General features: G+C 50.7%; 1 protein-coding gene across 1 annotated transcript; it reads right to left on the bottom strand.

Annotated features, from left to right (window-relative positions):
- Positions 1–835: 835 nt before the first annotated feature.
- Mybphl (myosin binding protein H like) lies at positions 836–15,429 on the bottom strand. Its single transcript, XM_028879377.2, has 9 exons — positions 15,158–15,429; positions 6,512–6,600; positions 5,810–6,005; positions 5,485–5,624; positions 5,174–5,333; positions 4,933–5,069; positions 3,284–3,470; positions 1,975–2,018; positions 836–925 (listed from the first exon to the last, which is right to left on the bottom strand). The coding sequence occupies exons 1-8, from the start codon at positions 15,288–15,290 to the stop codon at positions 2,008–2,010; spliced, it is 1,053 nt and encodes a 350-aa protein (XP_028735210.1). The 5' UTR covers positions 15,291–15,429; the 3' UTR covers positions 836–925; positions 1,975–2,007.
- Between the last annotated feature and the right edge of the window lie 550 nt (positions 15,430–15,979).

Here is a 15,979-nt window from a genome sequence, read left to right as displayed (position 1 = left end):
GGTGCTGGGAACTGAAGCCAGGCCCTCTGCAAGAGCAGCCAGTGCTCTGAACTGCTCAGCCGTCTCTGCAGTCCTGAGTGTGTGTGTGTGTGGGGGGGCGGACGGACGATGACACGGGACACGACACGGGGGGACGCACGGACTGTTGTCATCTCTTACAGATCCCTTCGCAGAATATCTTCAATATATGACTTGTTATACGCATGCGCACAAATGGGAGGAGCAACCTCCCAGGGCTCGGGTCTTTGGGGCTCTGCCTTCAGTTAGTTCCATGGGGTTGATTGTGTTGGGCTGCTTGGTGCTTTGTAATAGGTGTGCATCCTCTTACACCAGTTTAGGAAGGAAACCGGTGGAGGAAGACAGCAGGCCATCTTCATCTCTTTCCAGCGCCTCCTGCTGTGTGGAACTGAATTCAGTTCTGTGACAAAGGGCCTGGGGTAAATGACAGAGTCAGAAGCCTCGGTGCGTAGATGTGGCTCATTCTGTAGAGCGCTTGCCTAGCTAGCTTGCATGAAGTCCTGAATTCAGTCCCTAAGGTTCCATAAGCTGGAGTCTTAGGCCTGTAATCCCAGCACTCAGGAAGTGGAGGCAGGAGGATCAGAAGTTCAACCTACATATAGAGTTCAAGGCCAGGCTGGAATTTATAAAACCCTGTCTCAAAAAGGAGACGGGCAGGGGAGGGGGGCCACTTCTGTAAGATAGAGTGTGTGGATATGAAAGAACAGAAGAAAAAGAGGAATCTTAGGGCTCTGGGATCATCTAGTCTGGTTGAAGGACTGCAACCTTCATAAGGTTTCCCTGTGTAGAAAGGCTCAGAAAAAGGACATACCAAGAATTGAGGATCTCTATCTTTATTTAGATTAGGCCAAGCCAGCTAAGGCTCCTTGAGAACATAGTCTTGTCAGGGTCGTGCTCCCAGGAGGCCCTGCAAAGAGAGGGTGTGTTATCCATCATACCTGGCAAACAGAGCACATCCGGGATGTGCTAAGACCATCTCGCTTCATGGTCCCTGGATCCCGTGCTATAGATTGACTGCCCACCATGCCCTGCTTCTGGGAGACAGAGGGAGCCAAGGACAGGAAAGATCAACACTGACACAATGTGGTATCGATAGAGAGGGCGGGGAAGGAGAAAAATGTCCACAAGCCAGCTGGCAGGGGAAGCTCTCCTGAGGCGAGTTTGTGCGTCTAATGCAGCCCGTAGGGTTTTCATTTGCTATGTATCATTGATGGGCTTAAATAAATGGCTTGGGGGAGCGAATCCATGCTCAGTTTTTTTTCAGCCAGGAGCTGAAAGTCAGAGGGAAATGTTGGGAGCTAGGTCTCTCATTCTCTCATGGGCTTTTCTTTCACCTTACCCATCAGTTTATACACACAGCATTTCTCCTGTGAATGATGGGGAATTTGAAGCAGCTACCACATTCTAGATAATGATCCAAGCGGCCCTTTGCCAGTGATAAGCGGCTTGGAAACCACATACCCAAATGTTAAATTATTGTTGACATTTAACAAAAATGATTTTCTTCTGTTGAACAGGAAGAAATGCATAAAATTTAAAAGAATATGGACAAGCTGCTTTGTTTCTTACCCTGCTTATGATAGTGAGGTAGAAAGATTTAGCAGAACTGTTCCTACCTACAGGGAGGGTCTGTGCCGGTGGAGACTCTGGTCTCTTTCTCTTACAGTCCCCACCCAGCTCTTCCCACAGAACCCCTGATTGGGTAGAAGCTTACATTCTCCAAGGATTACCAGGGTTCTTCCCTATCATTGACCTGAGTGGAAATGCACAGAATCTGACAAAAATAGACTTTATTTCTAGCTGTTCCCTCCAAAGAGCTGACAGTGTTAGAATTGAAAAAAAAAAAAAAAGTCACCAGGGGCACATGGTTGAAAGGCTTACATCAATCCCAAACTCAGCAGCATTCGCCACAAGCATGAAATAATCCATTGAGACATCATTTCCCTCCTTCCTTACCTTCCTTGAATTTCCTGTCTTCATAGGGCAGCCTTAATGAGGAGCTACAAAAATGCAGACATTTCTCAATGTTAGCATTGCCGACATCTCTGGAAAACGTCTCAGAGCATTGGGAATGGATGTCCTACTTAGTTTCAGCGGTGACCGTGATGCTAGCTAGGGAGTCTATACGTAGAGAACAGGATATATAAAGGCCCACTCATTCATGATTCATGCAACAAACACTTAGCTATGACCTTCTGTGTGTCAGCACTAGGCTGGACACTGGGGACAACGGTCTCACCCAGCTTATGGTTTATTGGAAGACAAATCTATAAAATTACAAAATAATGTGCTGGGATAATATCATTTTGCTATGTATAGGTATATATAGGTATATAGGTATGCGATTCTGAAGACTAAGGAAAGATAATAAATTAAAAAAATACCCCCCTCCCAAACCCAGTAATATGCTAGGTTCAGTGATGGGATTCTGACAAATGAGTGGGTATCTCGGGCAGGAGGGGAGTGCAGTGCTATCTAAACAAGCCAGAGGGGAAAGCAGAATAAAACCAACAAGCCTCTGCAGCGTTATGGGCTGGGACAAAAGATCACAGGGCTTAAAGAACAGGGATCTGAGTGAGGGGCCTTGGGCTCGTGCTTCTAGAGTGCTAACTGCCACTGGCAAAATAGTTAACCTCTGACACTTCCACTTGTCCTTAAAAAAAAAGGAAATAGTGATTCTTCCTACACTATTGAGTTGCGATGGACAGAGGTGAAACGTTGGGTGATCTTGGGTGATGGGCTCCTAGTGCATCTTTAATGGTGACAGCCACACGGAGGCCCCCGTCAGTTGTGATGGTTAATGGTCATGCTCTCTTGACTGGATTTAGTTACCTAGGAGATCATCTCTAGGCACGTCTGTGAGGGTGTTCCCAGAGAGTTTTAACTAAGGAGGGAAGACCTGCCCCAATCATGAGTGACATCATCACACAGGTTGGGGGCCTGAGCAAAAAGGCAAAAGGAAAACACTGATGAACATCAGCATCCATCTCTCCCTGCCTCCTGATGTGTCCAGATGTGAGGAAGCAGTCTCATGTTCCTCCTGCTGCTACCGAGATCCACCCCTGTCCTATTGTGGTCTTCCCTGCCCTGACAGATTGTGCCCTCAAGCCATGAGCCAAATAGGTCTTTCCTCAAGTTGCTTCTTGTTGGGTATTTGGTCACGGCAATGGGTAACGGATACAAAGCAAGGACCTTTTCCATCTCAGCTTGTGGTGTTCTTGGATGGTGGAAGGAGGAGACATTGGCACTAACTCTCCATCTTTACCTTTAACATCCACCCGACAGTCCACGGATGCCTCTCCCAGGGCATTGATGGCCTTGCAGGTATAGATGCCTCCATCAAAGGGGCTAGGCTTGCGGATCTCCAGGGAGCAGATCCCCAGGTGACTGAGGGCTCTGTACTTGGGGTTGCCTTGGAGATCCATCTTGTTCTTGAGCCAGATGATCTTGGGCTGGAAGAGGAAGACGAGGGGCGGCAGAGCTTGTAAGAATCAGTCTTCCTCTCCATGCTCCGTGTCTGGGACTCTGCCCTCAAGGCTGCAGACGATGGCTGTCTGCAAGTCTCCCTGCCCCGGATGCTGTGGGATTGGACTCCCCTCTCAGTACCTTCAGCAGTGGCTGAGCCCCGTTTTGTGTCTGAATATAGTGACTGAACCCTAGTCCACTCCAACAAATGTCCCTGACTTGGAAGAAATTGCTCAAGGAGCCATCATGTATTATGACTGGGCATCAAGGTCTACTTTTTAAATTAAAAAAAATTTTTTTTTTTTGAGATAGGGTCTCCCTATGTAACCTTGGCTGTTCTCCCTATATAGACTAGGCTCGGCTGGCCTCAGACTCACAGAGATCCCTCTTCCTCTGCCTCTGTAGTTCTGGGGCTAAAGGTATGCATTACCACACCTATGTGGAGCTATGGGCTCCACTTAAAACTGTATATGTGTGTGTATATATATATACATACATGTTTATACACATAAATATATACACGTATATAATTATATATAATATAGATACACAAAAAAAAATATATTTTAAAGTTGGGCAGTGATGGCACACACCTTTAATCCCAGCAGTTGGGAGGCAGAGACAGATGGATCTATGAGTTCCAGGCCAGCCTGGTCTACAGAGCGAGTTCCAGGTCAGCCAAGGCTACACAGAGAAACCCTGTCTCAAAAATGTTTTTAAATAACATTTGTGTGTATGTGGAGAGGCTGAAGGGTACACTGGTGCTATAATGCATGTGTGGAGGTCTGAGAAAACTTACAGCTGTTCTCTCTTTCCACCATGTGGGTCCCAGAGATCAAACTCAGGTGGTAAGGCCTGGGAGAAAGCACCTTTACCCACTGAGCCATCCTGCCAGCTTTTTTTTTTTTTTATGTACGTATTGTGATCCATTCATATCCTATCCCCACTGTTTATGAGTGGCTTCTGTCCTGTCTGTTTTCGGAAGTGGTTTCTAGGGTGGTTTTATCACAATTCCCCTTCTAAGATGTTATCCCCACACAGTTGACCTGTACTTGTAACCCAAGGTACTTGGTAAAGGCTGCTACGGGTGTGGAGTACAAAGACCAGGTTGCATGCAGAGCAGCGCGCATGTGTGTAGCTCTGTGCAGACAAGTCACGAGGGGTGAATAAAGAGAAGCCAGTGGGAATCAGACTCTTTTGCCAGATAACTAGCTGGAAGTGATGTCTTTGTGCATGAGGACCCCACATTCAAAGGAAACATCATTTACGTCCATCCATCTTGAATTACAGACACCCAGACAGTTCCCAAGTAACCTGCTGTTGGGGAGGCAGATGGTGCCTCTGGCAGCAGATGTTCAATTAGAATGTCCCATGACATCACTCAGGTTAGGACGAGACCGCAGCAGGAAGCAGCTCAGGACACCCCCGTCCCCCACGCTCCCCACTCACCCGGGGGGAGGCGCGCACACAGCAGAAGAGCTGGGTGTCGTAGCCAGTGATGGTAGAGCAGTCTGCCAGAGGCTGGGTGAACCTGGGGGCTTCTGAGAGGTCCCGCTGGGCAAACCCCTTGGTCTTGTAAACAGTAGCTGTGGGTACCAAGAGGAAGCATGATGTGGCATCCGAGAGCCTTGTCCTGCTTCAGTTCCGTTTTTTCCTAAGTCTTGTCAGCCCCTGGTCTCGGCTTCCTTACCTGCCTTCTGGATGTGGGCGAGGTCAGCCGTGACCGGAGCTGTTTCGCTGAGCCCACACTGGTTCTCGGCAAAGACACGGAAGGCATAGGAGTTGCCAACGATGAGGTCGGAGACGATGCAGCTGGTGCGGTGATAACGCTCCAGGACCGTGAACCACAGCTGTGGGGTCCCCAGGAGATGTCATGTGTGAGACACCAAGGCTTTGGGGGTTTCTTTCTTTCTTTTTTTTTTTAATCTCACCCCATGTGGAGCTGCCAGAAGATCATTCCAGAATGCCTGCCTCCCTCCCCGCTTCCCAGATGGGCCTCACCCCAGACTTTCTGTCAGCCTTCTGCACTGTGTATCCCAGGAGTGCCGTATTGCCCGTATCTTGTGGAGGTGTCCATTCCAGAGTAGCGTTGGAGCCCCAGACATCCACCAACTTAATGCTCTGAGGAGGACCTGGCTTCTCTGGAAGGGCAAAGCCATGGCAGTGGGCACCGTGCCACCCACATGTGTTGACCTCACTTAGAGAGGACCCTGATTCTTTTCTCTGATCCCTCCCATGGCCTGCCACCTTGCCAGAGACTCTCTGGGATGGGCTCCTGGTCAGCCCAGAGGTCCCAGAGACCACCTCTTCCATCACCCAAACTTACCGATCACCAGGATATTGATGGTGGCAGTGGCCTGCAGGCCACCAAGCTGCACACAGAGTTGGTAGCATCCTGAATCAGCACGCCGGGCTTCTCTGATGAAAAGGATGGAGTCCTGCTCCCCATTCCGCACACTCACACGGCTGTTGTCCAGGGCAGAGCCATTGTGAGTCCAGGTGGTCTGAGGTTTGGGTTTGCCCTGAGCAGTGGGGATAAGGCTTGAGCATCCCCAAGAGGCTTATATGTTCTCTCCCTCTCTCCCTCTCTCCTCATCTCCTCCCGTTGCTGCAGGAGTCTACCCCAGACCCACAGGGTATCTTGACATGGAGTTGTATTCCTTAAGCTAGAGGTTTGTTTGTTTGTTTTTTGTAGACTTCTCCAGGGAACTCCTTCCTTTCAGGGTAGTCTCAAGAGACAGGGGGAGCTGGCTTTGAATCTTTCATGGATACCTAGGGTAGCTAGGTAGCTGCCCAAACTCCTAAGAACCCTCTAAAACTGAGGGCCTGGCTTAGCCTTACCTCCTTTCATTGGACATATCTGTCCTAGCGAAACCCAACCTTGGGAGTGTTGGAAGGTGGTGATCTGGCCTCAGACTTCTGGTACTGTGGGTCCTCTCTCATTCAAGGCCAGAAAGACTGCCTCAGTCCTAGTTCTGTTTCCAAGTCAAACCTTGACCTGGTCCCAACATGGGGCTGGTGTGATCACCTGGAATGGGATTAGTAGATTCACTGTGTCCCCAACCTTCCGGATGTAAGTCTGCCTCAGGGCCCGAGGTAGCCAGATCTTGGGGTGCTCTGAGTGATAGAAAGAGAGAATAGGAAATGGATGCTCAGAGAAAGAGGGTGCTGCCTCCAGTAGTACTCTGGGGGTAGTGGCCCAAGTGACCGTCAGATTAAGTCCCTATCAGAGGGACTGTTCTAGACCCTTCCATTGTGCTGGGGATCAAACCCAGCCATCTCAGTCATTCTAGTGTTCTGTCATTAAACCGTTGTTGTGCTGGGATTTGGGGAGCAGCTGGCTGAGGAGCCCCAGGAAAAGCTAAAGGTAACGTCTCTAGAAGGAACATGGAGCTGGATGTGGTGGTGCCCACCTATGACCTTAGCACCCAGGAAGTGAGGCTGGATGGACGATGTGGTGAGACCTCCCCGAAAACCTGGGCTCTGAACCCCGCTGCTTGGTTTGATTTGTAACTCTCAGCCACCCGCTTTCCGTCTATGTGAGTTTGGTCTTTTCCGTGTGCAGACCCTTCCGTCTCCCCAGCTCGTCTTTTCAGTGGTTTTTCTTGGTCCATCATAACATTGCTGTCAGAGAGAATCATCTCCCAGTTGGGTGCAGGCCTTGAGAGAAGGCTCTCTGCTCTGCAGCGTGTCAACACCCTGTCCTCCCTTGGAGGCGGTGCTGAAGTCATCCCAGGGGAGCCAGCGTCTGGGTCCCCCTCTTCACGTCCACCCTGCTGCCAGCACTGTGTGCTGCTCTTCCCCTCGGTAGTGGATCACTTCATACAAGCAAACTCGGAGATTGGGGCCATTCCTTACTCGCCCCTGCTTTCCAGGCGTGCTCCAGTAAACTCTGGGAGATTAGATATCTTGTGTTGCCTTCCAGGATGCAGGCAAGAGGTGCTCAGGGGATTGCAGGGTTTGGAGCCTGGATGTCCTGTTCTCGGGAGGATGCTGTGGGTTACCTTGACTGTGGATGTGCAGACATCCCACCTGGCTCACTTGAGGACCACTTTTTCCTCCGACCTTTCCAGGGCTGCTGTTTCCTCTTTTCTCAAGGGCTTTTATCTTAAGTAGACTGTGATACTGCCTCAGTTCCCACGACAACCCAAGACTCCCTGCCAAAATTTATTCCTAGAGTTGAAGAAATTCCAGCCCTGGTACATTCCTGTGGCATGAGTGTTTGACAAGGCATTCCAAGTTCGCTGATAGTCCACATTTCCCTGAGAGTACATTCCTGTGCATTCATCCCGACATGAGTATGTTTGCTTATAGACTGAACAGCTTAAATGCATACACTGTGTAAAGCAACCCTTCAAATGGAGAGAGTTAAGAGAAAGTAGACAGAGGTCCGACTGTGTTCTTTGTATGCCTCCATTTGTGGACTACCCCCTCGTCATGCTCTCACACCACTTGTCTTTAGAAGTTAAGACAAATACGAAACACTTGCTGTGACCATTTCCTTTATCTGGTTCCCTTACTTTGCTGTTCTCCCCTGGGTTGGACCTGATTTGGTCTGTACCCTCTGGAAGCTGTGTGCTAAGTGGACATGGGTGTTCTCAGTAAGAGCGGGGCAGGCATGGCGCCCAGACTCCCAGTGACCCTGCTCGGTCTGCTCTCTGCTGACTTTGGTGGCGGGGGTGGGGGGGTGGGGTGGGGTGAGTGTGGGGGGGTGGGAGGTGGGGGGGCGGGTAGGAACAACAGAAGTGTTGTATGATGCATTCCTTTCCTGTGGTCATCTTGGCAAGTAGCCAAGGGGCTGAGCACAGGCAGATATGAGAGAATTTTTTTTTCCTTTTTAAAGGAGGGAAATAATTGAAAAAGGTTAAAAAAAAAAACAAAAACTCATCTTGTTGACCTTGGTTTTCCATTGTTGGGCAAGGAAATAACTTTTCACACTTCCAAGGAACAGGCTCCTCTGTCCCTGTGCTGGCTACAGGGTATCAGAGTTAAAAGGATCTTAGTGAGCTGGAGAGGGGAGGCTCAGAGAGAGACTGATTTGCTGAGCTCCAGGCTAGGTGCGGAGTTGTGCCTGGCACCCAGGACTCCTGCCTCCCTAGCTGGGATCAGACGTCCAAAGGACCCATTTTCTAAGCATAGCCCCTCCATCCAGTCTCCCACCCTCATCGTGTCTCCCTAGACCAAGGTGCCTGAGTCAGGGTCTGCTATGACTTCCAGTGACTCAGGAAGAGGGGGAGGAAGGGAGGCAGAAGGTTGGTTAGGCTCAGGGACCGACAAGGGTTGAATTGAGGGGGATAGGAATCAGGCTTCATGCTGAGAGACACATTAACTGAGCCCTACTTCGTCAAGGTTTCTGCTCAAGAATCAGGTCTGGACTTCTACTGATGTCTGTTTCTCCCTGGCATTTCTTATTTCTTACAAATTTTCTCGGAAAATGGTAGCTTTCTTTCAGCCACACTAGAGAGCAAAAGCAGTGCAGAGCTGGGAGGATTTCCGGAGCAGCCTTTGAGGTCTCAAGGGGAGCCCACTGGGACAGCCAGAGGAAGGAGGCCACAGTGGAGATGCTGAGGGAGGGGAGGGTCTCTCTCCCTGAAGCTCTTTATTTATAAGGGAGCCTCTGACAAGATGACCATGAAGTCATCAGGGTGTCCCTGACTTTCTGGGGGAATGGATGAGGAGACTCCCCAGGGAAGAGCTGAAGAAGGCCTTGAGAGTGACCACATGCTGGTTAGGAGAGAGGGTCTGGCAGCCAGAGGTGCCCGTCAGCAGAGTTCTGTCACCTCCCAAATTCAACCTGGTCAGCAACCTGACTCTTCGCTCAGAATGTTAACTGAGGGCTCCTTGGAGACATCTCTCTTCACACCTCCAGTCAAGTGAGGTGTAAATTGGACTGACCTTGGGGAGGTTTCCCCATCACACCCAAGGGCTTTTCCTCCTCAGATGTCAGGGAGCAACATGACTCAGAACCCAGAGCTCTAAGGCAGAGCTAACACAGAGCCTCAGTGTCCTTAGGCCAGGACCGATGGCCACAGTTTGGTTTTCTCCCCTTGTATTCCTGGGGGGAAAGCATTTTGAAATTTCCCTTGAGAAACATTGATCTCTGAGCTGGGTTGGTCTCAACATTTTTTTCTCCAATAGAATGTTGTCTAAGTCTCAAAAATGTAATTTATTCTGAGTTCTAAAATCTACTATCTACCCCAATTTTAAACTGCTGAAGTTCATGCTCATTTTTTCCCTATTCTCATAGGAAATAATTGGCCATATCCGCTCATAATTTTCTTCTACGTGGTCAGAGATTTTCCTCTAGCACTCTCCTGAGATTGTATGATTCATACACTGCTACTAACTATGACCTGTAGAGAGAAGAAAAGTGTAGATGCATTGGAGAGTGGCATGTGTGTGTGTGTGTGTGTGTGTGTGTGTGTGTGTGTGTGTATGTATGTACATGTGTAGATTTGTAAGTGTGTATGCATGCATGTGGAAATGCATACAAACATAAACATATGCCTGTGTGAGTAAGTGCTTACCAGAACAAGGGCAGAAAGTTCAAGCCATCTGTGGATTTGAAAGTAAATATTGACAGCGATTTGAGAAGTAAGCACCAGACTTTCTTAGAGAAACGTTTACTGCTACCCAAGGTGTAGCCTTAGAAACCTGTTTGGTAGAATGTGGTTGGAAAAGAATGGGTAGACCTTGGAAAAACCTCCTTGTAAAAGCCAAAAGTGTCACCTCCTTGAAGACAGTGAAAGCAGGATCAGGAAACCGAAAGGATATAGAAGCAGAACTAACGGTTCTCTGTGATGAAGACCCCTCATCCCTTGTTCTCATAGTTGGTGGCTTTGGCCCCTGCTCACTGCCCCTGTCAACACTGCTCCACTCAGAAGGCCTGGTAATTCCAGTGTCCGTCCTTCTAACCCCTGCAGGTCCTCTCACCCCCTGGCTCGCTGTATAAAGTGGGGGTTTCGGCACCAGATATATGAAGTGAGGCCATGGTAGCTCTGAGATATGGTTAAAGGGGGAAGGTCTTTATTGTAGCTAGGAGGAAGAGTATAACCAGAGGCATCCAGAAGAGTGTGGAGCAGGGGGAGAAAGTGGTGGACTGAACATGACCAGCAGACTGAACTCGGCCATGAGAGGAGGACCGAGAAAAAGAGAGGACCAAGAGAGTGCATGGCCGAATTGGCAGGGTTATATAGGGATGAGAAGCTGGAGGAAGAGAGGCCTAGGAGCTGGAGAAGTTGCCGGTAGGGAGCTGAAGGGTGGGGTGACAAAAGCCGAGAGGAGCCACAGGTACTGAGTGAGCCTGGAGGCCAGCAGACACGGCATGTCTGGTATGGTACCCCCCAGGTATGCTAATAGGAACCGCAGTTAGCCATTTGCTCAGAGTTTCGTTTGGACCTGACACTCTCACCGATTCAATATCAGCCACTGGATCCTGTGGTCATTCTCTAGACCCAGAAACTGCCACCTTTCCATGATCTGGAGGGTGCTGCACTCACTCCACACCCCTAACAAAGACAGCTCCTTGACCACCAACTCTGAGGTTACCTGATGTCACAGTACATCTGGGCAGTGGCTGTCACACCAGGGGCAGTCTCCAGTGGCCGCTGCTGTAGACGAGATCCTAATTCTCTCCAAGGAAGTGTGAGTAGAAAGTGTGCGAATGCTTCAGTGCCAGAGCTGGTAACAGGTGACTTTTCTGTGCCCCCCGACTCCTATCTGTAGGCAGATGACCATAGGGCCCCCTCAAGTGGCAAAGCCCCCATAGGAAAATGGCCAGTGTCCCTAAATTGCTTTGTGGAGAATGAGCTACCTAATAGGGACACTTATTTCCAGTCCTGCACTAGCAGTCAGCTCACGCTGTTCTCGAGGGGGGCTTGTTTCTTGAGCCGGCAGCCCCTGACTGATGCAGGCTCTCCACTTGCCTCTCCTCCTCAATGCTGCCATACTGCAGGTCTGTCGTGCCGCTGAGGCGGGTCGCCACCCCCCCTCCCCCACCCCGGCCTCTGTGGCACCCCATCCCTTCTTGCCTGCCCCACTCTTCCCCAGCAGCCTGGAGTTCACGGTCATAACACCCACTTTCTTGCGTAATCACCCCGGTCCTTCAGTCCTCTCTCACTTCATCACACCCTCTTGGCAGAGACTAATCCTAATTAACTAAGCCTTCCACCCACACAGTGTCTGTGTTTGCCCGGACAAGCATGCAGGAGAAGACAAAAGCTTTGCTGACTTGACGTCAAAACACAATGTATACGCGTATGGCGTTCTTGACAAATAAAGTGATGTATGTATGAGATGGGACACCTTAGAAAGGTGACATCAAGCTACACAGAGAAACCCTGTCTCAAAAAACCAAAAAAAAAAAAAAGAAAAAAAGTGACATCATAGTCCCTCCCTTCCATGAATTCCCTCAGCCCCTGAGAATCCAAATGTGAGGTGTGACTAGCAATATGTAAATGATCTATTAAAATGGGATTGGTTATATAAGCAATTAAAAATATGCTGATTTTGACTATTATGATGCTGCTTCCCCATGGACTTTGATAATTTTTTTTTTTTTTTGAGACAGAGCCTCACTTATATAGACCAGGCTGGTTTTGAACTCACAGAGATCAACCTGCCTCTGTCTCCCAATTGCTTGGAATTAAAGGCTTATACCACTACCAACATTCCTGATGATCCTGACAGTTCTGTCCCATGGCCTCAGCTCACTATCAGCTGCCCCTTTCTCACCAGCAGATGATCCCCCTAGGATCTAAGAAGCACCCACCGTCTTTTCTTAACACAGTACCTAGAAAAATCCCTAAATCCCGCACTTGATCATGTCAGTCCTCATTCACACCCCTGCGCTGGCCGCCCATCATCCCAGAATCAATCTGTCCTCCACAGTGCTGTGGCTTGATAACTAACTCTCTGCCCCGCCGTCCTCCCTCACTGTGGCCCAACCCATAAAGTACATTCCTGCCCCAGGACCTTTGCACTTGTTCTATCTACTGAAAAAATAGTCCAGTTATGTCTACGATATTGCGGCTCAAATCATCCTGTTTGGAAGGCCTTTGCTTATCATGTTTGGAACGTGAAGTTTGCCTCCCTCTCCCTCTGGCACTTGGCCTCCTTCCCTGTGGTAGTTACTTTTGGCACCCTCTGACCCACACTATCTTTCACTTGTCTCTTTCCTTCTATGAGAATATCCCTTGAAGGCATCGTTCTAACTCACTTTGTTTAGTTTTGTAACTGGATACTGCTAGGACACCGTCTAGCGTAGCATAGGTGAGGAAGTCAATGTTTGTAGGGTGAGGAAGGGGAGCACGTAGACAGGCTGACTCCTCCGGGGCGTGAGATCAGCTCCCGTGCCTGGGAGACACTGGGAGGTTCAGATGGGATGCGGGGCCGCAGCTGCTCGGAGCAACTCTGTTGAAATCAGCAGCTGACCTTCTCTGTCTCAGGGCTTCTCCAACTCAAGGATGTGCCTTTCCTGGCCTCCCCTTCAGCTCCTTCCGGTTTTGACTCCTGGACCCACCACCTCGGTGGGGCACGGAGGATAAATGGTGCCGATACCACCCGGGTCGTCCTGCTGATTCGGCCGTGTAGCTGGACAGCAAGCCCCTTATTGGTCAGTTGTGATTGCACCAATGAATTTCTGCCCGCCTGGCCTGGCCTGCTCTCACACGCTCTCTGCATCGCCCCTCAGACCCTGTGCCCTCTATGAGGAACAGGCGGTGTTAGGAGGCAGACGGTCTTTGGAACGCTCAGAGAACTTAGGAGTCATAGGTCCTGTTCCAGGCATCCTTCAAGATTGGTAGATGGGCTTCAGAGACTCTGCGAACTTATGGAACTTTTTTTGGTTGATCTTCCCAGGGTTGGGAATCCATAGCTTTTTATCAGGTTTCGGGGCGGGGTTGGGGGGGCACAGATATCAAAGGGGCAGGATGTTGCTCGAATTCAGCTTTCTCCGTCTACAGAGGAGACCACGAAGGCTCAGAGAGGTGTCCTGACTCCTCTATGGTGGCAGGATAGAGCTAAGATCTGAACACGTATTGTCGCCTTTCAAGAAGCTGACAGACGCGCACAGGCTTTGCCGTGGGTCAGAGGCTGTCCTTATGGTCACTCACTTCTGTGTTGAGTCACCAGCTGTGGCCCTGAGGCCTGCAGCACACAGGGTGTGCACAGGGGGATGGGGCTTCTGGCTGGACCTGGGTTGGGTGGGCAGGGATTGCCAGAGTGAGCTGCCCTCAGTGCCCCTGAGCAGGAGGTGGTAAACCCTGGTTTGAGATGGGTCTGTGCCCTGCAGAGTGGAGACCAGGAGCGTCAGGGAGTCCGTAGTTCTGGCTCTCTATCTTCTCTGCCCCTGATTTCTCTTGGCCTTTTAGGGGAAGAAACTGGGTTTCTGGCCCTGTCTCATCCTAGCATGCTCTTCTTGAGTGAGATAAACTCCCCCAGCTCTGCCCTGGACATTCGGGCGGCTCCTATGGGGAACTTCTTTAGGGTGAAGAGCGGGCAGCGGCACTTTCGGGCCCTATTTGGAGACAGAACTTGGTTGTCATCTCTCTCTTGGAAATGTTCCCATGTTGGTGTAGCCTCTTCCAATGCCAATCGGGTCACCTCGGCGATCCTTCTAACTGCCCTGCTTGGGAGACCTTTAAAGTCATTTTTCAGAGAAGAAACTGAAACGGAGCAGTTAAATTGACTTGTCCAAGGTCATGGCGGTGCTAAAGGTCACCCTGGGAAAGGAGCCTGGGACTTGGCCTGCCTGTCCAGAATGACTTTTTTTTTTCTCCTACCTCTTTGCTTCCTGGGAGTTCATGCGTTCCTTGTGAGTGGTCTTCAAATCTTCGGCAAAGTCAATGGGGATAACACTGGGCCTTTGTTGGGCTAAATATTTAGCACAGCCACAGCGCTGCTTTTAAAGACTGTCACAAAGAAGGGGAGGGCCATTTCTCATGTCCTGGGTCTGCAGACCCCGGTGCGGTTGGAGACACGCCTTGATTCGGCTCCCAGCCGTTTCCCTGGTGAGCTGGGGGGGGGGGGGGCTCAGCCAGCCAGGACAGTTGGTACTGGGGCAGGTAGAGGGTGATGGGGCTGGAGCAGGCACCAAGCAGAAAGTAGAAATGGAGTACTTCTCTCTAAAAGGCTCTACTTCCACAGAGCTCTGACTTTGAGAGGCCATGGCCAGGTGAGCTAGGGTGGGCCATTAGGTAGGTCCTGATGCTGTGGCATGACCCAGGCAGAGGCCGGGTATCATGCCATCCAGGATACTCAGCCTCCTCACAGCCATGGTTTGGGAACCACCCTTCCACTACAGATGCTGGCTATCTTACCCCCATCCTCCCACCCCGTTGCTTTCCCAACTGGGTCCTCCCAGGACCTGTGACTGTTTTTGATGGTAAAAATATAAACAGATCATTGCTAGTCACTGTAAAGCGCCACATCATTCACTGACTTTTCAGCTAAAGAGCAGAACCACAACAGAGAGACTTGAGTAGCAAGTCACAGTTTGAGGAGTGTGAGGGTTCCCATGAATATGCATCCCTGCGTTACCCGAAGTAGCAGTTCCCTAAAGTTCAAGTCTGCACACAGGGGTGGGTGGACCCCTAAAGTATATTCAAGGCAGTAGGAAGTTCTCCCCTCCCACACTACTCAGCACCCCCCACCCTCACAGGCTGCCATAGGTCACCTTCAATAGAGGGCAGGAGCTGCTGCGAGGGGCAGTCTGCCTCCCGTGGACGTGAAGCCCCGGGTCCTGCAGCATCCGCTGGGGCAGCAGCTGCTTCCACCTGCCGCTGCTCTGGTGTGGTGGCTGTCTCCATGCTGGGCTCCAGCCGAAGATTTTCTTTGTTGCTGCTGAGGGAGGGGCCGAGCACCTGCTGTCCAGGCTGGTCTCCCTGGGGTCCGCAGCCGCGGGCTTATGTAAGTGGGCTGGCTTTTCCCCACCCACCTTTACTCCCACTGAAGGGTGAAGTAGGGGCCAGGGGAAGAGGAGGATCAGAGCGCAGCCCAGAATAGCCACAGGAGGGGGGCTGAGGTGGCCCTGTTATCTTGGGAGTGAGATGACACCCCTCCAGCATTGGGAGGGAGGGGAGAGCTGGAGCACAGAGGACAGGAGAGGGATTTCTGTCTTCGGTGGGAGACCTGAGTGAGCTCGTCGGCTCCTGGCCTCCAGCTCATTCAACAGGACGTATGGTCCCAAGACCAGTGAACTCTCAGGCACACCTTTAGCTGCCCCCACACGCATTGAAGAGCAAGCAGGTCTCCACACCTTGGCCTTCATGGGTTTTGCTGTCCCAGCCCCCAAGGGCAGGCCGGGGCAAGGGTGAGGACAGTCAGTCCTCTGCGGCCTGACTACGTTGGCTACACTTGAGCTCTGTCATCAGCTAGATATGTGACTAGTGACACCCCATAGTCCGTCTGCTCCTCTGTGTATGTTTGATGTGTATTCTGGGACTTGTCTCCCACCTTCTCCTCTACCCCTCTCCCTCCCCTCAACCCCCCTCCCCGT

The sequence above is a fragment of the Peromyscus leucopus genome, chromosome 6 (assembly GCF_004664715.2).
Source record: "Peromyscus leucopus breed LL Stock chromosome 6, UCI_PerLeu_2.1, whole genome shotgun sequence".
NCBI classification, from domain to species: Eukaryota; Metazoa; Chordata; class Mammalia; order Rodentia; family Cricetidae; genus Peromyscus; species Peromyscus leucopus.
The sequence above is the reverse complement of the archived record's forward strand: the minus strand, read 5'-3'. Positions and strand labels throughout refer to the sequence as shown.

Bases quoted from the DNA above. Each gene is read 5' to 3' on its own strand.
- Mybphl (XM_028879377.2), bottom strand. From the start codon at position 15,290: ATGGAGACAGCCACCACACCAGAGCAGCGGCAGGTGGAAGCAGCTGCT. The intron at 5,625-5,809 runs GTAAGTTTGGGT...TTGCCCTTCCAG, and splicing joins CATCAATATCCTGGTGATCG to AGAAGCCAGGTCCTCCTCAG. The intron at 3,471-4,932 runs GTGAGTGGGGAG...TTCCTCTTCCAG, and splicing joins GTGTGCGCGCCTCCCCCCGG to CCCAAGATCATCTGGCTCAA.